Below are 22,105 nucleotides of genomic sequence, written 5' to 3'. Positions count from 1 at the left end.
CACTGCCCCCATACTGCATGCACCGTGGTGCCCACAGCCTTTGGGCAGGGCTATGCCTGGCCAGCACCTGGGAGTCTGCAGCCTCAGCCCCATACTCTGCCTCCTACCTGTTTTCTCATCAAAATGTGATAGATTCCTGGGTAGAGGCAGTTGAGTGGGCTTCTGGGTAGAGGCTGGCTAGGTCCCCACCCTTGGAGTCTGGCCCCCATCCTGGCATGTCCAGCCATCGAGTGTGGGGAGGATCTGCCTTGGCTGCCATAGCCGAGCCTCCCATCCTGCAGCCAGGACCCCCTTCTTGAAGCAGGAAACCCCTCCCAGGCCCAGTAGCCCTGGACCAGGGGACAAGAAGTATCCAGTGAGCGGCGGCAAGGTGATGCACAGCAGCTACCACCTCTCCTCACCACCCACCCATTGGGGACAGGCTGCTGGCCCCTAACCCCCAGGGGTGGGCCAAAGAAGCTGGTGGCTGGATGTGTGACAAATAAAGAGGAAACTGGCCCAGCAGGCAGCTATTGTGTTCAGAGGCTGTGGGGTGGACGGGATGTAGGCACATGTGAGCTGGTCAGGCTTTGAGTGGTCTCAATGTGGGGGGAGGGGCAGAGAGAGGATGGGCAGGTGGGCAGTGAGGCATGGTCTGCTGCCCTGGTCCTGTGCCACACCCACACTATGCCCCTATCCAGCCCCCACCACCCAATGGCTTGTAGGGCCTCCCATTGGAGGCCCCCAGAAGGCAGTGTCTCTGCCATCAGATGTGAGGTCTTGAGGACAGGTGCCTACGCTTCCCTCCATGTTTTGGCCTTTGTGCCTAGCACAGTGCTGGATGGGTTGGGGGGGTGCTCATAGTGGGTACTCAACAAATACCTGTTAAATTAAATTTTTTAAAAACCTTAATTGGACATCTGGGCTGGAGCCTTTTTGTCACCCTGATCAGCATACAGTGGAGCCAGAGGACGGCATCATGAATAGACTGGACGGGGCAGGGACAGGTGGCACCACCCATGTCCCTCTGTCCCCCTCATCCCCAGCCTGACCACAGTTAAGGGAGCCTGGGTCCTGGGCCTCACCTGCAAATGGTGGGTCACTGCAGGCTTGAACTAGCCCTGAAAATTCCACTTTCTCTTGAAGACGTGCAGCTTCGATAAGTGGCCTATGCAAGGGCCCTGCAGCAGCAGTGGGGAGCAGGGAGGCCTGCCGCCCCTTGGAGCATCAGAAGCAGTCAGGACTGAGGGTGAGTGGCCCACTAGCCACAGTGGTGAGCTGGTGTAGCTCTGCTGGGGCATAGTTTCCATACCGTCAAATTCACCCACTCTTAAGTGCATGTTTTTCAGCAAATTTACAAGGTCATGCAATCCTTATCACAATCCAGCTTTAGAATATTTCCATCACCCCAAAAAGCTCCCTCACACCCGTTAGCACACACTCCCAGCCCCCATTGTGGACAGAGCACACCTTGTTTATCCAGTGGGGGCTTGTGAAAGCTGCTGCTGGGAACATTGGCAGGCCAAGTCTGAAGCAGGTTCCTAGCAGGGGAAGGGCTAGGGTCACAGCTGAGATTATGTTTTACTTTTTAAGAAATTCTCCCAGATTTTTACAAAGCAGGTACATCATCTCATTCCCCTCAGGGTCATTGCTTTTCTGTTTTTTTGTTTGTTTTTTTTTTAAACAGAGTCTCACTTTGTCACCCTCAGTTGAGTGCCATTGTCACAGCTCACAGCAACCTGAAACTCTTGGGCTCAAGTGATCCTCCTGCCTCAGTCTCCCCATAGCTCGGACTACAGGTGCCTACCACAGCACCCAGATTCTTTTAAAGACTGGGTCTCACTCTTGCTCAGGCTGATCTCTGAGCTCAAGCAATCCACCCACCACCGCCTCCCAGAGTGCTAGGATTACAGGTGTAAACTACCATGCCCGCCTGGGGCAGCTGTTACTTTTAAGTTAAATAGCTCTTTCCCCTGCCTCCTCTCCTGCCAAGAACTGCCTGGAGGAGGGCTGGGAACCTGTGTGAGAGGCTTTTGTCTCACAGCTCCTTGGGAAGCTGGTATAGTGGGTCAGTGCCCCTAGGAAACTAGACAGATGGGAGCTCTGCTGTGCCTTGCACGTCAGGGTTCCTGGATGTAAGCAGTAGGCAGGCTGCTATGGGCCCCTGTGTACCACATGGTCCCATGGTGAGGCAAGGCCCCCCAAAGAGTGGAAGCCACAGGTGACTGAGCCCATGTACCCTCGAGGGCCTTTTGGGATATGCAAAGTTTTGTGGAGGCTAATTCCTGGAATCGCATAGGCCAGCCTCTAAGTTCAGGAGCTCTGGCCATGCTGTCCACCACCCTGGTGACAGGCCTCTAATCTGGGCTAGGCTGTGTGACTGGCAGCACCCCAGCTGCTGGGACTGGGCAGGGCTGTTTTTAGAAAAGCCCCATTCCCTGCCCCCACCCCACCCACAGCTATATTTATAGCCCAAGGCCTGGGGGAGTAGGTGTTTAGCCAGCCACCACTGGCCTACTCCTGACTCTGCAGAGCCAGTCTGAACTCCCTTAATGGGGTGGTCTGACATGTCCCGGGAACCCTTGGAGTCTTGGATTCACACATGCTAGCCCTGAGCCCTGAGTCTCCAGGAAAGAGCTCAGAGCCCATGCCCCTGTCATGCCATGGAACCCACCCAGGGAACACAAGGGAAGCAGCCCTTGTTGGACAAGGCTAATTCCTGGTGGGCATTGAGAATGCTCTGTTTCTCCCATCTGGAAGCAGACCTGAGACCCCGTGAGCTTCTCCTGCTGCAGTCCATCTCTTCCTCACCTACACCACCAGCAGTGCCCCAGCCCCCTCCTGGTCCAGCCTCGAGGCTGCAGCCAGTCCTCAGCTCCTGCGTGGTAGGCAGCATGGACACTGGAATGGGCCGTGCTCCAGCCCCTTCCCACTGGTGGCTGGTGTGCTCTCTGTGCTCCCCACCCTGGCCACCTGTCACCCCATGGTGGCACCAAGAAGGACTGCATCTTTCTCCTAGGGACAGTGATCACAGGACTTGCAGTCCCCCTGACTGCTGTAGCCCTTACCCACAGCAGCACTTAGGGAAAGGGAAGTTCAGTGTTCCCCATGTGAGAAGAAGGCACAGAGGGGTGAAGTAACCTGCTGGTGGCCAGAGGAAAATGAGGGAGGCTGCTCTCAGCTAGGGAGGACTGGTGGGTAGCAGTTCCCCTCCCCCAGGCTGGGGACAGGCCCAGGAGGGAGGGGCAGAGGCTGCAGGGAAGCGCAATGCAGGCCTCTGCCAGCTCACATCACTAACACTAACTCTCCGTGAGTGACCTTAGCAGGACCAGCCCAGGGCCCACTCTCCTAAGGGGTGTGTCCAGTTTCCCTGGGTTCCTGGTCACGGGCCTGGGGGCTGCCCCAGGACCACAAGGGTGCCTGGTAGCTCTCTAGCCCAGTCCAGAGGTCAGTCAGCCAGAGCTCCCCAGGGAGAAAAAAAAGGACACCCCTCCAGTCCTGGAGCCATGGCCTGATTGATAGGCTTCTGCTCCCAGGACCCATCTAGAGTCCCTTCTTCCAGCAACTAGGTCAGCCTCCTCCAGATGTGCATCCACTGGGCAGGGGGTGAGGGGCAGTGAGGCAGGGTCTCCAGCTGGGGACCCAGGAGGATGGCAGACCATCGCTTCTAGGCCAGTCCCTCCACAGGCAGGGAAATGAAGGTGGGAGGGGGATGCTCTAGAACATGGGCTCTGCCCAGGATTGGGGACACCCTAAGGCTGCCCCCTGCTGGCCGGATGACGCTAACAGCACGGGTTCCTTTACTCCAGACTTGGGTGCAGAGGGCTGGAACCCACACTGCTGGGCTCCGGAGAAGCCCACCTGCTTCTATAGTCAGGCCTGGGCACACAACGGCCTGGAAGGCATGCGGGGCCCTGCGAGCTAGGCGAGCGGCGAAGGTGGCCAGCTAACCTGCGCATGTTCCCGCGGCCACCTGGGGGCGCTGCTTGCCCCGCGCTGCGGGGCTCCCCGCTGAGCAAATGTGGCTCCCCACCTAGTGCAGACCCTCTGGTAGGACGCAGCGGCACAGCTCCCTATTGCAAGCCGCACTTCCGCCCTGTAGGGGATGACCACCCCCCATAGCTTCTGGACCCCTGAAGTCCTGGGCCTGATGGGGTGGGGTCGCGGCGCCAGGCCCTGGCCACCGGCGGGCTCGCCTAGAATCTGACCCCCATTCGCACTCCCGGGGCCCCCCCGGCCTTCTGCCTGCTTTGACCTCTGTCGGTGCACCTCCACCCCCAAGTGCCGGCGACCCGACTCGGCTTCCGGGTGGTGGCCCGGAGGTCACCAAGGCGCGTCACTGCGCCCGCCAGGACCCGCCCCTGGCCCGTCCCCCGCCCGGGGCCGGCTGCATTTAATGGCGCGGGCGCGTGGGCCTCGGAGGGCTCTCGGGCAGGCCAGCGCGCAGCAGACGAGCGGAACAAGCATGTCGGGAACCCGAGCCTCCAACGACCGGCCCCCCAGCGCGGGCGGCGTCAAGAGGGGGCGGCAGCAGCAGGAAGCGGCGGCGACCGGGTCCCGCGTGACTGTGGTGCTGGGCGCGCAGTGGGGGGACGAGGGCAAAGGCAAGGTGGTGGACCTGCTGGCCACGGACGCCGACATCATCAGCCGCTGTCAGGTTCGGGCGGGCCCGGGTCCCTTCCCCAGCGCCCAGCGAGCCCACCTCCCAGAACCCAGACGGGCCCTGTCCTCCCGTGCTCTGACGGAATCATGCCACTTGGATTCCTTCCCCTCTCAGCACCTTTCCTGGGGCCACCCCATGCACACCTCCCAACCCACCCCCTTGAACTCACACTCATGTCCCTCCTCCACCAGACTCCCCCTCAGGGCAGGGGGCCAGGGGCAGAGCTATAAATACAAGTAGCTGAGTTGAGGACACCTGATCCTCAGGGGGTAGGGCCAGCCATGGAGTGAGGCTGGGTCCTCTATGAAGGCGGTATTTTGGGGGCCCCCAAGGCACCCCCTTCCTCATCCTGCTGTGATCACCTGGGGCTGGTCTGAGTCTGAGACAGGGGTCAGTGCATAGCCAGGAGGTGAGAGCTGCTTGCTGGAGAGCGGGTGACCCTGGAGATCCACCAAGAAGAGGCAGAGGCAGGCAGTGAGCCTGGTGCCCTGGAGTGGAGCAGCTGGGTGTAGGGACCTGAAGTAAGGCACACCTGGGGAGGATCCACAGACTCCTGGCCAGATGACCCAGTGGCTGGCGGTGCCACTGAAAAAGCCAGACACAGCTTATCCCCAGGGCCCAGGGCAGGGCCTCTGCGGGCTGTGTTCTGACCAGTGCTGGTCACTGGGCACTCTCTTGGGCCACTGCCCAGTGTCTCTATGGATCCCTACCCTGTGCCAGGGCTGCTCAAGCCATGCTGCTTGTAGGCGGACTTATAACTTGGGGCACAAAGTGTCAGCTTTGGGGTGCCTCTGTTGGCACCACTGGAGTTTGGAGCCATGTCTGGAGGCCGCTGCCCCAAATAGGGCAAGGTCATCTGCTGCAGCTCTTTCCTCTGGTTCTGTGGCCTCTGTCCGCATGCCAACAGGAGGGCTGCGGCTCAAGGCAGCCACCCTCAGAGAAGGGAACCAGTCTAACAACCTGCCCAGCTCAGGGCGATCTGGCCCCAGCAGATGGGCCTCATCCCCTATGGTTGCTCCTACTCAGTGGGGACAGGGAAGGTGGCTTCCTGGAGAGTTTATCTCCCACCCTCTCTGTCCCTTCTGCTCCTCAGAGATCCCTCAGGCCCCTGCCCCCCCTGCAGCCTGAGGATGCGCCTGTCTAGCCATCTATAGCTCCTTCCCTCTAGGGTGCCCATCACCAAGGCAGCCACGGCCACCACTTCTCCTCAGGCCTCTGCTCTGGTGATGCCCAGGGCCCCATCACATGAGCTGCAGCTCCCACCAGCTCACGCGCTCCCATAGGACCGTCTGGGGCTCACCTGGTGCTGCTCACAGTGATCTGAGGGCTTTGTGGCCACCCTCCATGGTGTTCATCTCAAGCTACAAGGCTCTGCCTCCAGCTGTGTAGATGGTTCTGGAACAGGGCCCTCACTGCTGTGCCACTGGGTCAGCAGGCCAAGCCCCACACTCCCTGCAGCACACAGGTCCAGCAGAGAGTACAGCAGGCCAGACCCGTCTCCAAACGTGGGGCCCACTAGGCACCCTTCACCCAGCTCAACTTCTCCTTTGACCCTATGACATCAAAGGTCAAAGCACATCCCCTCATGAAGGAACCCCAGCTTAGTAGGAGGAGACATCGGGTGTGTCTTGGAGTCCAAAGAGCCGTCTCCCCTGCAGCCTCCTGACATGCCCACCAGGGAGGCAGGGTTGTTCCACAGAGTTCCTTTACGGGTAGGGAAACCGAGGCTCAGAGACCTTGAGGATGGGAAGTGACTGCAGCCTGTGGAGCCCTTGCAGGCACCAACTGTGCACAAGGATTGCACAGGACCCGGCTGCTTGAGCTTTCAGTGGGGCCACTCCTAGAAGGCGAGGGCAGAGCCTCCCTTCTGGGTGCCCAGCTGCCCTGTGAGTGTTCAATGGCTCCAGGCTTTGCAGCACCTGTACCTCCTGCAGCTGTGGGGGCTTCACCTGTCACTGGCCTCCCAGAGTTCCCCACTTCTTGTGTCCCCCATGTCTGCCCATTCTAAGTTGTCAGAGTCTGGCAGAGAGAGGGTCCAGCCACACGTCCCTGGCCTCCAGGTGGCACAGGCTCTGGTTCCCGCTCTACTGGCACTCTCCACCAAGCCTTCTCATGGCCCTTCACACCAAGGTTCCACCCTGCACAGAGGAGGTCCAGGGCTGCCCTGCCCCCTCCCATTCAGGACCTGTGGTCAGGACATCCCAGGACCCCAAGGGCTGCCTCTCCTTCCAGCATCAGGCCTGGGGGCCCTACTGTCACCGCTCTTTGGCCATAGAACCTGCTGAGCCTATGTTTTGCATCCCCCACTTTCTGCCTGTGGCCCCCATCTCTTTCTGCCATAGCAGTCCTGTCCCCACCCCTGGGTCTGTCAGGCTGCTCCAGCTTCCTCCTCTCCTTCCTCCCCTTCTTCCCTCCAGGCTTAGTTCCCTGAGCTGGGTCTGCCCTCCTTGCTGTGGGCACCTCCCAGGATCGAGACCTCACCCACCCTCTCTGCCCAGGTCCATGGTCTCTCTTTTCTCAGTACTTCTGGGCAGCACTGCTATGTGGCCATGTTTCCTTCCCCCTGGCTGGCTGTGTATCCACTTGCTCACCCCTCCAGTAGGCAGCTGAAGCCACTGTCCGCCCTGTTGCACCCCATCCCACGCGGGCGGCAGCCAGCCTTTATCCCCAGCTCCATTGCCTGTCTCTAAAGATACCTTCCTGGGATTCTCTGGGCTCCCTGCCAGGACCTCCAGGCTCATGCTTTTTGCATCTATCTGATCATGGGTTTCCATATTGAGTGCCTCCCTGCCCTCCAACTCCAGCAGGGGCACCGGGGGGAGTGGTGGTGGTGCAGTAGGCCTTAGGCTGGTGGTAGCCAGCTATGGCAGTGTTCACAGGGACATGAGATCACAGGGCCTCTGCTGTGTCATCTGTGGTGTGGCCATGCTGGCGTTGCTGATGCCCCGCAATCTGCTGAGAGAGGTTGGGCCCAGGAGCTTCACATCCCTGAGTGACTTCCACTGGGGCTATCCCCCAGTGTTCACCTCTTTACTCCCTGCGTCTGCCCGTCTGGCCCACACTCACTGGCTGGCAGGCAGAAGCAAAAGAGCTAGTCCCCACCTTGAGTTGCTCCCAGTCCTAGAGGGAGAGATACAGACTAACGCCCTACTGCCCCGTCCTTCCTGCGCCTGAGTAGGAACTGACCTGTGGGGTTGGTGTGGTGGCCAGGGCAGAGGAATCCTGGCTGTCAGAGAAAGGCAGTAGGGGTAGGAAGTCAGAGCACTGGCCCCAGAAGGTGGCTTACCTGGGCCAGGTGCTGCTATAGGTGGGGCTGACAGTAGGGGGTGCATCACAAGGGAGAAAGGGGGCAAATGCCTTTCCAGCCCCTGGGGCCAAGTGAATGTGTCCAGAGTCCTAACCCATATGGTTGAGGGGCAGAGAGGGGCAGGGGCTGAGTGGGCAGCAAGGTGAGGGGCCCTAGCAGGTTACAGGTCAATGGACAGCCCAACAGACTACAGGGCAAGTGATAGGCTGGGCAGGGCAGGACTGCTGACTGGAAAGCAAGGCTGGGCCAGCTCAGATGCTGCTGAGGGGAGTACGGGGCCTCTGTGTGGGGAGATCCCTGCAAGTTGGGGCAGTAGGCTTGCCTCCTCTCCTTTAGCCCTGTAGGTGGAGCAGGATGCACCTCAGGGAAATACAGGACCCTGAGCCCAGACCCCTGCGGCCCCGAGATGACCTCAGAGGACTCTAGGCTTCCCGGATCACAGGGACCTTGGTTTTGCTGGGCCATTGCTGCCTCCTGCTCAGCCGCAGACAGGGCAGAGCTCACAGAGCTCCTCACAGCAAGAGAGGTCTGCCGGCCAGATCAGGTGGGAGGCTGGAGCCCGACCTAGAGGGGCTGTGTAGGGGCAAAGTCAAGCTCCGGTGCTCCCAACAAGGGCACACCCAAGCTAGCTCCTTCTGCCCACTTGCTCCTGAGAGGCAGGAAGAAGGGGAGGATGAGGAACTCTTCACAGGAGGCTGTTCCAAGCACTCGGTCACAGACACCAAAGGAAAGGGCTAGGGCTGGGCCGGGACGGGCAGACCCAGAGGGCCAGGGAAGGACAGGAAGCGGCCCCCAAGTGAAGGTGGCTCTCTGAGTGGGTGGGGCTGAGTAGGTAGTCCATGTAGGGCTCGGGCTGGCTAACCTGTGGTCCCTTCTCCATGGCCAGCTATGGGGTCAGCCTCAGCAGGTCAGAGTCCCCAGCCTACCCTGTGCCCAGACCTCACTGGACTGGTCAGTCCCTCTTTGCCCAGCTCTCCTCGGGTGCCTTTGCTGTGGGAGTAGCCTGAGGCTGGGCACTGCAGCTGGCAGGGCCCTGTGGTCATCTGACGCCTGCTGTCCCACAACAGGCTGCATCTGTTCCTAGGTGCCTGTGTTTACTCCCACGTGAACAGGGGGTGCCAGGGGAGGGGTTGTGCTAGCCCTCATCTGTGAACGTGTCCTTGGCCGACTGACATTGGCCTGGGCACTGAGAGCCGGGGGGCGGGGGCAGGGCATCCTTCCTTCAACGTCTGTCCCCTGGTTGTAGCAGGCAGCACTTGGCCTGGCACCTCACAGTCCCCAGAGGCCTGCCATCCTGAGAGGGCGGCAGGGGAGAAACCTGTGCACTGGGGTCGTTGTTGACCTTCCCTGCTTCCAGGACCTCCATTTCCCACTGTCCACAGACAACACAGCCCCTGACTGCCACCCCTAAGTGGCAAATTTGACAGAGGCTGTCGGGAATCAAGTGTGCAGGGTTACTACATGCACAGGGGCAGGGACAGAGCTTGTGTCTCTGGGGGCACAAGTAAGTCCTGTTATTCTCTCAAGGGCCTGTGCCATCATCCCCAGTGCTGGGGGCAGGGCTCAGACGTCTGTGCTCACAGGTGCCTGCTTTCCTCAGCTCTCCAGTACCCTCAGACCACCCTCCTGCCGTTGCCAAGGGTCATACCTGGGGCAGGCAAGGAAGGACATGGGGTGGCACCAGTACCTGGGAGGGAGGGACTGAGGCCACCCTGCAAGGCAGGGAATGGTGGCGTGTGGCTGGGGAACTTTTCTGTAGGGAGGTGGGGCTGGATCTGGGCTCTGGGGGTGTAGGGTCCCCAGCAGGGACAGGACCCAAAGGGGAGGGAGGCCAGGCCATGGGGGTGGGCTTTGGCCCAAGCCCCTGCCCCAACCTAAGCATCCTTCCCAGCCCTACCCACCCTGGTGGCACATCCTCCAATGATGTGCAGTGGGACTGTAGCCCCAGGCTTGGCCACTCCTGATCCAGGGGTCCCCTAGGGTGGCACCAAGACCCCAAAAGTGCTTGAGGGGCACCCCATGCTGTGGGTGGGGCATCTGGCTGCAGGGGTAATGGGCCAGCATGGGAGATTCAAGGTGTTGCCGTTCCCTAAGCCATGTGCAGTGTGGACCTAACTGCTGGATGTGGGGGCCTTACTGGCTGTACCCCAGAGTCTCAATGTCCCAGGCACTCGTATGCCTCCAGCCCACCTGCACTGCTAGAGCCAGGGAGGGAAGAGCAGCAGAGCTGCTCAGGAGTGGGAGCAGCAACCTGGTCAGAAGTAACAGAGCTCAGGTAACACCCTCTCTGGGCTCCCCATGGGGTCTGTTTGTGGCATGTGGCTGGGTTTGAGCCATCCCTAACCCAGCATCCTACAGAGCTCCTGACATCCTCAGGGCAGGGCTGGCTCAGAAGTGCTTTTACTTTTGCATTCTTAGAAAGGAGGTGCCAGCCTAAAGAGAGGGGGCACCGCTGAAAGGGGCAAGGGCAGGGCGGGCTGTGGGCCCCTCATTCTGCACTGAGCCACCTCCTGGAGGGGTTGGCACCAGCCTGGGTCAGACCCTCTCCAACTCGGTCCCCTGATCGACCCTGCAGGCCAGCTGAGGAGCAGGATCCTAACCCAGTCCAGATGCACGCAGGGCCAGCCCTAAACCAGACCCCTCAAGCCCAGTGACCCATGCCCTGCAGGGACAGAGGAGGTCTGCACTTGGATCTGCCCCCAGGGAAAGCTGGGGCAGTGGGCAGCTGGGGGTCACTCTAAGTCTGAGCATCCTCAGCCAGATTTCTCTTCCAGGGGGGCAACAATGCTGGCCACACCGTGGTTGTGGATGGCAAGGAGTATGACTTCCACCTGCTGCCCAGTGGCATCATCAACACCAAGGCTGTGTCCTTCATTGGTGAGTACTCCCTGTCCAGGCACCAATGCCCGACACCCTCCCAGCTGAGAGGGCATGGACACCATGGGCTGAGAGGCCCATCCCCATGCAAGTGCAGAAGTCCCTGGTCTGGGTGCTGTCCTCAGCCCTGTGGAGCTGACATACCAGTACTCCCTCCCCCTGCCATTGGCCTCATGGGCTGAGGGGCACAGAGGCTCCCCAGAACGCAAGTGCTGCCTGTAAAGAGGGCCTGGCGTCCCCATGCCTGGAGGCTGAGCTTACGTGGACAAGGCGCGGTCGTCCCTCGCAAGGGCTGCTGCACCTGCCTGGCAGCCTCTGCCCCTGCCCTTCCCTGCCTCTCCCAGATACTGTGGAAGCCCCTCCTCACCCCTCCACCCTCATCCCCCACCTCCTCCAGGGCCCAAGCACAGCCCCTACCTAAGGACCTGGCTGCAGCCACCGGTGACTCCTCAGTGCCCCAAGAGTTGAAGCCACCTCCCACTACCAGGACTTTGAGGCTCTCTCCAAATGCCACCTCTCCTGCCCAGCCTGGACTCAGCTCTAAGCCCAAGATCTCCTTGCTCAGAAAGCTTTTCCTGGTCCCCAAGGCAGGCTAGTCTCCTTCTGGTCCTTTTCCTTCCAGCTTCTTCCATGATTTCAGCAAGGCCACACTTGCCAGCTAGGAAGTGGCCCTGCAGGCTGGTACCCAGTGAGGGCACAGGGCCTAGCCTGTTGACTATGAGAGAGGAAGGGAGATGCCAGCCGCGGCAGCAGCCAAGGGCAGCCAGGGGCTAGGCCAGAAGTAAGAACCACCCATGAGCCTATCCAGTGGGTGGGGATCCTGCCTTTGGACCCCCAGCATAGAGTGAAGACAGTTGGTGATGATCCGTATCTCACAGGCCAGGGAGGAGACCTGCCCACTTGTGTCCCTGCAGACCAGGAGGAAGCCTGCCTGGTAGCCCCGGCTGTGCTACAGGAGGCCTTGTCCTGCCACAGCCTGCCCTTTGGGGCCCTGACCCTGTTTGGTGGGAAACCAGGCCAAAGAGGCACCATGTGACCGAAGGGTGCTATTTCTGGTCTTGGAGAACAGGGCAGAGCCAATGACCCAAGCCCAACCTGGGCTGCCACCAGGGATACCAGCTAGGCTGGCAGGCCAGATGCAGCTGAGCTGTGCCCCGTAGATGGGACGCTCCAGGGCTCAGCTGAGGCTCCTCAGCTTGTGACACTCCAGGACTCTGCTACTTGGTTATTTCAAGATTCTGTGGCATTTAAATGACCTTTAGCACTCACCATGGCTTGTGTGGTCTCTGGGTCACTCCCATCTGGACTGATGTCCTGTCTACCTAGGCCGGGCTTGTTCCATGGTCAGCCAGGCAGAAGCCAATGAAGGGGTTGGTCCTCCTAGAAGGCAGCAGGTGGCCTCAGGGGCTGCTCCCCGTACCAGAGGAAAGGGCTTAGTGTTCAGGCTGTAGCCCAGCTTCACACCAGTGTCCTGTGCTCCTGGGCACGACGCCTTTCCTCCCTAGACTGGTCTCTGCTGCCTGCATAGATCCCTGGGGGTGCTGCTGGGATCCTGGGAACCACTGGGGCTGTGTTCTTTCCTATTTCATGCCATTTAAATAAAATATAATTGTTTTACTGATGATGTATAATTTACCTACCATAAAATTCATCCACTCCAAAAGATGTGCAACCATCACCACAAAAAAATCTTTTCAAATCAATTTTAGAACATTTTCATCATCCCCAAAAGTCCCATGTGACCGTTTGCTGGTAATCCTTTCTCCCACCCAGACCCCAGCAACTGCTGACCTGCTCTCTGTCTCCATAAATGTGTTCATGCTGGTTTGGGGTTTTGTTTTTACCATTTATTAATTGTGGTAAAGCATACAAAACATTTACTGTTTTAACCTTTTTATTTTTTAATAGACTTTATTTTTAAGAGTGGTTTTAGGCTCATAGGGAAATTGAGCAGATAATACAGAGATTTCCCAGAGACCCCCGCCCCGCAAACGCAGCGCCCCTTACCAGCACTCTCCCCCCGGGGCCCCGTGCAGTCAGCATGCCTACACTGGTGCAGGCAGCCACCCAGAGCCCACATTTGGACCCATGTATAATGGCATGTCCACTGCTGCAGTGGTCTACATACCTGTGTCACTGTCCTAAAAATCCCCTGTGCTCCCCATCCACCCACCAACCCCTGGCAAGCACAGGTCCCTCCACTGTCTCCATAGTTGTGCCTTTTGCAGGAGGCAAGAGGTTGGCAGCACGCAGCACAAGGCCTGCTCAGATTAGCTTCTTCCGTGGAGTAATGCACGTTGAGCTCACCTCATGTCTTCACGTAACAATAGCTTATTTCCTAATGTATCATTGTCTATGTCATGGTTCCTTCTTCCCTCCACCTACTGAAGGGATCCCTGGCTGCTGCCCAGTTCAGGTAGTTGCTGTAAACATCCAGGGGCAGGCTGCCTGGACATAAGCCTTTTGCTCCTTTGGGTAAATCCAGGGAGTGCCCATCCCCAGAACTTTCATCTGCCCACTTGGAAACTCCAAAACATTGAACACTACCACTCTTCTGGCCAGGCCGTGCACCCTCCCTCTGTGACTTTGGCTCCTGTAGGGACCGCATGTAAGTGGAATCACACAGGCCTTGTCCTTCTGTGACTGGTTCATTTTACTTAGGGTCATGCCCTCAGAGGTCACCCGTGCCGCAGCACGTGCCAGGGTTTCCTCTCCTTGAAAGACTAAATAATGCTCTACTGTGTGGCTGGACCTCATTTCGCCTCCTGTTGGCTGCTGTGAATGTGGTGTGCCCGGGTACGCTGTCCCGGCTAAGTTGCAGATGTCTGAAAGTGGCCTGTCTCCTGTGCTCTCTGTTGCAGGCAACGGGGTGGTCATTCACCTGCCCGGCTTGTTTGAAGAAGCCGAGAAGAACGAGAAGAAAGGTGGGTCTGAGTCCCTGCAGGCCGGCCCCATCTGGCCATGTTGGCTGCCCCCCCCCATGAGGGTTTCTCCCATGGGGGGACAGGTGGGTGGCTGTCCAGCCCTGCTCAGAGCCTGGGAGTGCTGCCTGTGCAGGAGGGCAGCACAGAGGCCCCAGACTCACTGTGGGTTCTGCCTGTGCGTCACCAGCTGGAGGCACTTGTAAATCAGATTTGAGAAGCCCAAGAAGGAGCCAGGGGTGCTTATGTGCAGCCAGGATTGAGGACGACAGGGTCAGGCAGGCCGGCAGGAAAGTACGTACCACCTAGGGGTTCAGGGGGACCGTAGCCAGGCACACGGACAGGCAGGGACCCACAGCCAGGTGTGGGCAGATCAGATCCTGTGGAGGGCTGTTTAGAGGCAGGGGGATCCTGGGAGGTCCTGGGACAAAGGACGGCGTCAGTCTCAGGGCTCAAGGCCAGGCAGGCATGAGAAGAACACGCACACAGAATCTAAGTCTGGGGACATGCACCAGGCGGTGCCCAGACTGAGGGAGAGGTCGCCTTCAGAGTGGCTCCAGTGGAGGAAGGCCAGACACTCAGACCAGCTGCAGCTCCCAGCCTGGCACTGGACAAGCCTGTAGACCTTTGCGGGGTGTCCCATGGGCTGAGGGCCTGTGAGCCTCCTCAGGAGAAGAGGCAACGAGGAGAGGGCTATGGCCCCTGCTGCACAGAGGTGCAGCACACCTGTGAGTGCCAAGCCACCTGTGCCTGTCCCCACAGGGCTGAAGGATTGGGAAAAGAGGCTTATCATCTCCGACAGAGCCCACCTGGGTAAGCACCCCTCTCGGGCAGGGTGAGGCATGCAGGGTGCCCCCACAGTCCTCAGATTTGGGAGGCCCAGGAAGGAGCCAGGGATGCTGATATGCAGCCAGGATTGGGGGCTACGGGGCTACTGCTTCCCCTGGACTGCATGTTGCATCTGTGATCTATCCGACTAGACTCTGGTGTGCACTTACGGGTATGGGCCCATGTGCATGTGTGAGTGTGCACTCATGGGTGTGCACATGTGTGAGCACGTCAGCATCCCTGGCTCCTTCCTGGGTTTCTCCTGGCCCCTCCACAACCTCCCACTCAGGGCACTTCCCAGGCCTCATGTCACTCAGCTCTTTCCAAAGAACTTTGAGGGGGGAGCTGGGTCAGGGGTCACTAGCCCTGTTTGTAGACAGAGCCACTGAGGGACAGGCTCAGTCACACCTGAGTGGCAGGGCAGAGCAGGGCGCTAGTGGTCTCAGCCCAGTCTGCCCTCTCCCAGACTACAGCTCCCCTCTCTGGGAGACTCAGGCCCATAGCTGGTGAGGGTTCCACATAAACCTCTGTCCTCTGCTTCTCTCTTATTCCCGGTGCCCCCACCTGGCCCGACAGTGTTTGATTTTCACCAGGCCGTTGACGGGCTTCAAGAAGTGCAGCGTCAAGCACAAGAGGGGAAGAAGTGAGTATGTCACCATCTCCCAGTGTTGAGGTGTGCGAGGCCAGCATGTTGGCCAGTTCCAGGACGTGCCTGGGAGGGACACAGAGGGCAGGACAAGGGGGCACAATGACTGACACAAAGCCCCCCGAGATATCCTGGCACACGGCTGAGCCCTGAGCTTGCCCTCCCCTCTCTGGGGGCCCATGCTGTCTCCACTTGCTGCCACCACACATAGCCCCCTGGAGGTGCACATGCCCTGACATCACCTGCAACATCCACCGGGACAGTTGGGACCCTGGGCAGCCCTGAGTCCTCCCAGGCCCAGCGAGGACACGAGACACACCCAGGTAGTGGGACCATGGCTGAGCAGCTCTGGCCCTGCCTGTTGGCTCCCACCATGGCACCCATCCTGCCCCATCCCACTGTCCACTCAGAGGGGGTTGTTGGAACCTCAGATATGTCAGGGAGACCAACAGTGTCACACTTCAGACTGGCACAGCGCACACACCCACATGCAAGCACACACGTGCTCACACAAGTGCACATTCACACATGCACATGTGTCCATACCTGTAAGTGCACACCACAGCCCGGTCAGATGGGGCCAGTGCTGGGCTCTGGTTGCTGAGCCTGGGGGTCACAGGTGCAGCATGCAGTCCAGGGGAAGCAGTAGCTAGCAGGCTCTGAGAGCAACGTCCACAGTGCTGGGAGATGCAGAGAGGGCAGGATCAGGGCAGGCCCAGGATGACCTGCCACCCTGCCAACCCCAACATGTCTGTTGCCAGGTGTCCAGGTGGCTCTCACGGCACCTTGGCTCCTAGATGTCACCAGCACCTTGAGTGTCACCCTGCTCAACCTTTATCCATAGGTGGACCCGGGCTCTTAGGGGGGCTGCAAGGCAAAGCTAGTCAGGGCTCCCAGTCCTCACGGCACCTGTTCCCTACTTTTCAGCATCGGTACCACCAAGAAGGGGATCGGGCCGACTTACTCCTCCAAGGCTTCCCGGACGGGCCTCCGCATCTGCGACCTCCTGTCAGATTTTGACGAGTTTTCCAATAGGTGCCCGAGCCCCTGCAGCCCCAGGAGGGTGGGACAGGAGACAGGAGGTGGTGTGCAAGGCCCCACAGGGTCAGGGTCCCTGGACCACAGGGGAGTCACAGCAACTGTCACTTGTGCAGGTTCAAGAACCTGGCTCACCAGCACCAGGCCATGTTCCCCACCCTGGAGGTGGACATCGAAGGGCAGCTCAAGAAGCTGAAGGTGAGTCCTGGGCAGTGGCAGCAGGACCGGGGGAGGCTGGGGGCATGGGCAGGCCAGGACCCCAGGGTCTGCCTCTTACCCAGTGCCTGTTGGATAGCCATGGAGCACACCTGTGGCCCTGTCATCAGGCATGATTATGGGCTGGATAGCCTTCTTGGGACCAGGGGTGCCTCCTCTGCCCAGGGCTGTAGTCTCATTCTGACCCTTCAGGGTTTTGCTGAGCGGATCAGACCCATGGTCCGAGATGGTGTTTACTATATGTACGAGGCACTCCACGGCCCCCACAAGAAAATCCTTGTAGAAGGTGCCAACGCAGCCCTTCTCGACATTGACTTTGGTAAGGCCTGGGTGTGCTCATCCCAACAACCTCTATCTGCCTGGCAGGAGCAGAGAGGGAAGCAGGTGTCAGAGTCACAGCCGCAGAGCCACCCTCACCCATGGAAATGGTCCCAGTGTCCCTGTGTTCCCAGCTTCAGTGGGGGAGGGGAGAAGGGCGGAATGAGTGAATGGAGGAGAAGAGCCAGAATGATAGCCAGGCAGCTGGCAATGCTGGTTAGTGCAGCCCCTCGACTGTCTGTATGTCCCCATCCCTGAGCACACGGGCACATCAGCTAAGCCCTCAGTGGCCACCTCAGTCCCCACCAGGAGCAGCTTTCTCCCTCCCTTCCTCCCAGACCCTGGTGTGAGCAGCATGGCCCAGCACCCAGCCCAAGCAGGTCTCTCCCTAGGCTGGGCCCTCAGACCCACAAACACAGGGAGATGAACTGCCTGCTGCCTTGGGCTGGGGGCATCAGCAGGGTGGTGGTGGGCAGCCCCCAACCCACTCTGTCTTGCAGGGACCTACCCCTTTGTGACCTCGTCCAACTGCACGGTGGGCGGTGTGTGCACGGGTCTGGGCATACCCCCCCAGAACATAGGCGACGTGTACGGCGTGGTGAAGGCTTACACCACACGTGTGGGCATCGGGGCCTTCCCCACCGAGCAGATCAATGTGAGTCCCCAGCCCCCACCCGAGGAGGCCAGGCAGGGTGCCCCAGGGCAGAGGGAGTGGAGATGCAGTGGGGGCTGGAGGGCCATTCACACCACTCACAGACTCCCAACAGGGCCGGGGGTGGGGGCGGGTTTGAGGAGAGGTGTTGGATGCTGGTGTGTTCCCACTGTAGCAACACCACGTGGCCTGCACCACGCACGGACATGTGCACATATGTACACACGAGACCTTGTGTCCCTACCTCATAGCCTCCTCAGACATCCCTGTTTAGGACACCCCTGTTTGAACCACATGGGCTCAGAGAGGTCCCTGTCTTGGCCGGGGTTGGGGGGGTCTGTCACTGCCAGGATAGAACTGGGGCTGAAAGCAGAACCCCCACCCTCCTCGGCTCTTCAGCCTCAGGGGTGTTTCTGGAAGCTGCTGGGATCCCCAGGAGGCAGCAGCGTTCCCTTCTCAGCCTCACCCGTGAACTAGCCCTTGTCCTGTGCAGTGAGGAAGAGTAGGTGCTATGACAGCCAGGTGGGGCTAGGCGTCCCCCAAAGCTGTGCTGCAGGGCCAGGCCTGCCAGCCTCCCCCCCCCCCACTGAGTTCAGGGCCAGTGTGTTCTGGAAGAGGAGCTGGCTGGCAGAAGCACATTGGCAACATGGCCCTGACCCATGTGAGCCTCAGCTGCCGGACACACCTGCCAGAGACATGGGGATACGGGGCAGCAGTGTGAGGGGTGGCTATGTCAGGGGCAGGCAGGAGCACAGCCCCCCTGCCTGGCTGGGGTAAACTGTCTGCTCTGCTCTCACATAGGAAATCGGAGATCTATTGCAGAGCCGTGGCCACGAGTGGGGAGTGACCACGGGTAGGAAGCGGCGCTGCGGGTGGCTAGATCTCATGATCCTGAGATACGCTCACATGGTCAACGGGTTCACCGCGTAAGAGCTCTTCCTTGGGCCAGCCCTGCCCCTGCTGTGTGGGCCCAGGGGGCTGTGGGGGGGCCCTGCTGCTCAGTGCAGCCTGAAGCTTTATCAAGGCTCCCTCTTTGCTCCCCTGGGAGACAGGGCTTTACATGGGGTGTGACTGGGTGTCAAGTGGCGCTGGGCCTGAACCCTGAGTCCCTGGAGTCCTGGGGGAATGGCCTGGCATGTGCAGGCCTGCTTCTTTTATTTGCCAGCAGGCACCTGGGAGCTGGGCTTGCCTGGACACCCCGTTGGAGGGACTGCAGAACTTGGCGTGACAGGCTGGCAGGCTGGACAGCAGACGCACATTTACCCTTTGTTCCCAGGGGCCCAAGGGGCACCTGGCATTTCTAGTCACTTCATCTAGTGGAATGGCACACAGAGCTGGGAGGGCCACAGTCCAAACCTGGTGACAAAATGATGCTTGTCAGTGGGGTCTGACTGCCAGGAGCTCCCGAGTGCCTCCAGCTGCGCAGGGAGAGCCACAGTCTCACGTGCCAAATTCAGCTTCCCCCTAGCAGCGGTTCTCAATCTGTGGGTCACAACCAATGAAAATACATCCTACCTATCAGATATTTATATTACGATTCATAACAGTAGCAAAATTACAGTTATGAAGTATCAATGAAAATAATTTTATGGTTGGGGGTTACCACAACATGAGGAACTGTATTAAAGGGTCACGGCATTAGGAAGTTTGAGAACCGCTGCCTAGAACCATGTGGTGCCAACTCAGGCCTCAAAATAAGGATGCAAAGCCCTAAGCAAGGAAGGCCACCTGAAGATCCCAAGGCTCCTCCCTGCAAGGATGGCTGCACAGAATAGGCACCCAGGGGTCAGCCCAGGTGGGCCCCAGAGGCTGCCCCACCACAGCAGCCACCCAGAGGCAGGAGGTCCATGGTCGCGCCTGCTGGGCGGCCCCATTTTCCTGGGTCACATAATCGTTACTGTCTACTTCCCATGAATTCCGGATCACCTAGTCATCACTGTCTACTCCCTGTGAGCCTCAAAGGAGAAGCCAAGTCCAACAAGCAGAGGGCAGAGCCACAGCGCTGTGGAGCGCCTCAGTCTGTTTCTGTGTCTGGTTTTGGGTAGGCTGGCCTTCACAAAGCTGGACATCCTGGACGTCCTGAGTGAGGTTAAAGTCGGCATCTCGTACAAGCTGAATGGGAAAAGGATTCCCTACTTCCCAGGTACCTGAGATGACGCAGTGGTCTTTCTGTCCACTACCCTGTTCCATGGTCCTGGGACTTCTCAGACATGGGGAAGTTCTGCACATTCAGTAGGCAAAGGCAAGCCGCCTATCCCCAAAGACTCGCTGCTGGCTTTTGTCTCCTCTAGGCTCTCCCCAAGGCAGGCCCGGGGGAGGTCTGGCCAGGCCTTAGACCGATGTAGGTACCTTCCGGCTGCCCTGGTTTGGGAATGGTTGGTGGGGGAGCAGGCCTGGGTTGACAGGAGCCCAATGACCACACTGACCTGCCACAGGTGAGGGCAGCCTCCAGCAAACCTAAGATGTAGGCCTTAGTTGCACAGACTGCTCTGGAAAGCCCAAGGCACTGTGCAAATGTGATTTCTTTTCTTTTCTTTTCTTTTCTTTTTTTGAGATAGTCTCATTCTGTCATCTGGGGTAGAGTGCCGTGGCATCATAGCTCACAGCCACCTCAAACTCCTAGGCTCAAGCAATCTTCCTGCCTGAACCTCTCAAGTAGCTGGGACAATAGGCACCAGCCACCACGTCTGGCTGGTTTTTCTATTTTTAGTGAGCAATCCTCCTGCCTGAACCTCTCAAGTAGCTGGGACAACAGGCACCAGCCACCACGTCTGGCTGGTTTTTCTATTTTTAGTAGAAATGAGGTCTTGCTTTTGCTCAGGCTGGTCTTGAACTCCTGAGCTCAGGTGACCCATCTGCCTTGGCCTCCCAGAGTGCTAAGACTACAGGTGTGAGCCACTGTACCTGGCCTTTTAGGTTAGATTTCTAAGACCTAACTGGGGTCTCCCCTATTGTGCATTCCTTCCTTGAAAAGTGTGAAGGGGCAACCCAGGCACCCTGTCTGGCCCATGGTACAAAGCCATTGCAGCAGGAGCACTTGTTCCACCATCTCCTACCAGTAAGGGGTGACTGGCTTCTACCTTGAGTTGCAGATGCTCTGTACTGTGTCCCTACCCTCAGGGAGCTCATCTCTTGGGGTTGGGGAACATAGATCCTCAAGGATCCCTTAATGCTTTAGGATTCTAGAATCTCTTAGAATTTCTAGGCAGGGCCTTGGAGCTTCTCTGCTAATGTCACCGCAGAGGTTTAGCAGTTTTCCAGCACGTGCCAGGGTGGTGACTCTGGTCCGGAAGGGGGACAGCCAGTGTCCGAGCCCCACTGCTGTGTCCTGCTCACCACCCAACAGAGAGCCACACAGGGTGCCTTGCCCGCCCTGGACACCTTCCTACGGCTGAGGCCCTGGGTGGGCCCCGGGTGGGACTTCTCACACAATGTGTTTCCTCAGCTAACCAGGGGATACTTCAGAAGGTTGAAGTTGAATATGAAACACTGCCAGGATGGAAAGCAGACACCACAGGTGCCAGGAGGTGGGAGGACCTACCCCCGCAGGCCCAGAGCTATGTCCGCTTCGTGGAGAACCACGTGGGCGTTGCAGGTGGGTGCCCTGCATCCTCAGAACCCCAAGTGGCCCATGTCCCAGCATAGGCCTTGGTGAGTGGGTCAACATAGCAGAGAGAAGTGAGGAGGGCCTGAGCTGGGGTGGACGTGGCCCTGCCACGGACAGTTGCCTGTCAGTCGCCAGAAGGACAGAGGGCCCATGTGTGCTTTCTCTTACATCACAAGGGTATCTGCAGCCAGAGGAAAGGCCTCAGGGGAAGCCACTGCCTATAAAGAGGGGGCCATTTTCAAGGTGGGGCTGAGGGAGGGCTCCTGCTCTGCTGCATGAGGATTCATCCCCCAATGTGTACAACCTTTATAACTTAAAATTAGAACTATGTTTGAAGAAAACATAGTCCCTTTTACTACATGAACTACATTAAAAGATGTACAATCAGAGAAAGTTTCCCCCCGTGAATGCTCTCTCTGCCCCTCAGTCAAGTGGGTCGGAGTTGGCAAGTCCAGAGAGTCGATGATCCAGCTGTTTTAGATGCCAGCCCGTCTGGCCCCACAGGCTGCAGTGCTCTGTCCCACAGAGATGATGGAGTCACGCTCCTTGGCCATCACAACCAACACCACGAACAAAGAAGTATGAAAGTGATTTTCTGGACTATTTCTATTTAAGCCTTCAATTCAATGCATTGATTTCTACAATGAATTTAAATATCAGAAAGCCAACTTGTATATGTTTTTTGAAATTCTCCTACTTAAAATGAGCCAAAGTGCTCAAAACAGAGAGACCTTCTGTGACACATTGTCACATAATTGTGTGCCCAGTTGGAACAATGCAAAATAAACATCTGGTAGCCACTGAATGAGGCGGTTGTTTACTGTTTGTTTGGACTTTGTCCTTGTAGCTTTTAAACACTAAAAGTTGACAATTCACTGTGCTGAGTCTGGACGATGCAACTTCCTAAAGAGCTGCCCGTGGTTTTTTGGTTTTTTTTTTTTTTTTTTTTTGAGGGGCCGGGAATAGTCTCACCTTGTTGCCCTCAGTAGAGTGCTGTGGTGTCACAGCTCACAGCAACCTCCAGCTCTTGGGCTAGGATGATTCTCTTGCCTC

At 58.4% G+C, this 22,105-nt stretch overlaps 1 protein-coding gene across 1 annotated transcript; it reads left to right on the top strand.

Moving 5' to 3' along the window:
• The first annotated feature begins 4,324 nt into the window (after positions 1–4,324).
• On the top strand, positions 4,325–21,861 carry ADSS1 (adenylosuccinate synthase 1). Its single transcript, XM_053595959.1, has 13 exons — positions 4,325–4,636; positions 10,724–10,826; positions 13,688–13,750; positions 14,510–14,560; positions 15,152–15,218; positions 16,149–16,256; positions 16,376–16,457; positions 16,668–16,794; positions 17,294–17,448; positions 18,247–18,371; positions 19,491–19,588; positions 20,891–21,040; positions 21,480–21,861. The coding sequence occupies exons 1-13, from the start codon at positions 4,376–4,378 to the stop codon at positions 21,530–21,532; spliced, it is 1,443 nt and encodes a 480-aa protein (XP_053451934.1). The 5' UTR covers positions 4,325–4,375; the 3' UTR covers positions 21,533–21,861.
• Positions 21,862–22,105: the final 244 nt, after the last annotated feature.

The sequence above is a fragment of the Nycticebus coucang genome, chromosome 6 (assembly GCF_027406575.1).
Source record: "Nycticebus coucang isolate mNycCou1 chromosome 6, mNycCou1.pri, whole genome shotgun sequence".
NCBI classification, from domain to species: Eukaryota; Metazoa; Chordata; class Mammalia; order Primates; family Lorisidae; genus Nycticebus; species Nycticebus coucang.
The sequence above is the reverse complement of the archived record's forward strand: the minus strand, read 5'-3'. Positions and strand labels throughout refer to the sequence as shown.

What these genes read in the sequence shown, in the direction of transcription:
- ADSS1 (XM_053595959.1), top strand. Translation starts at nt 4,376, where the DNA reads ATGGCGCGGGCGCGTGGGCCTCGGAGGGCTCTCGGGCAGGCCAGCGCG. An exon ending in CAAGGCTGTGTCCTTCATTG is followed by an intron (nt 10,827 to 13,687) that starts GTGAGTACTCCC and finishes TCTCTGTTGCAG; the next exon opens with GCAACGGGGTGGTCATTCAC. An exon ending in GAACCACGTGGGCGTTGCAG is followed by an intron (nt 21,041 to 21,479) that starts GTGGGTGCCCTG and finishes TCTGCCCCTCAG; the next exon opens with TCAAGTGGGTCGGAGTTGGC.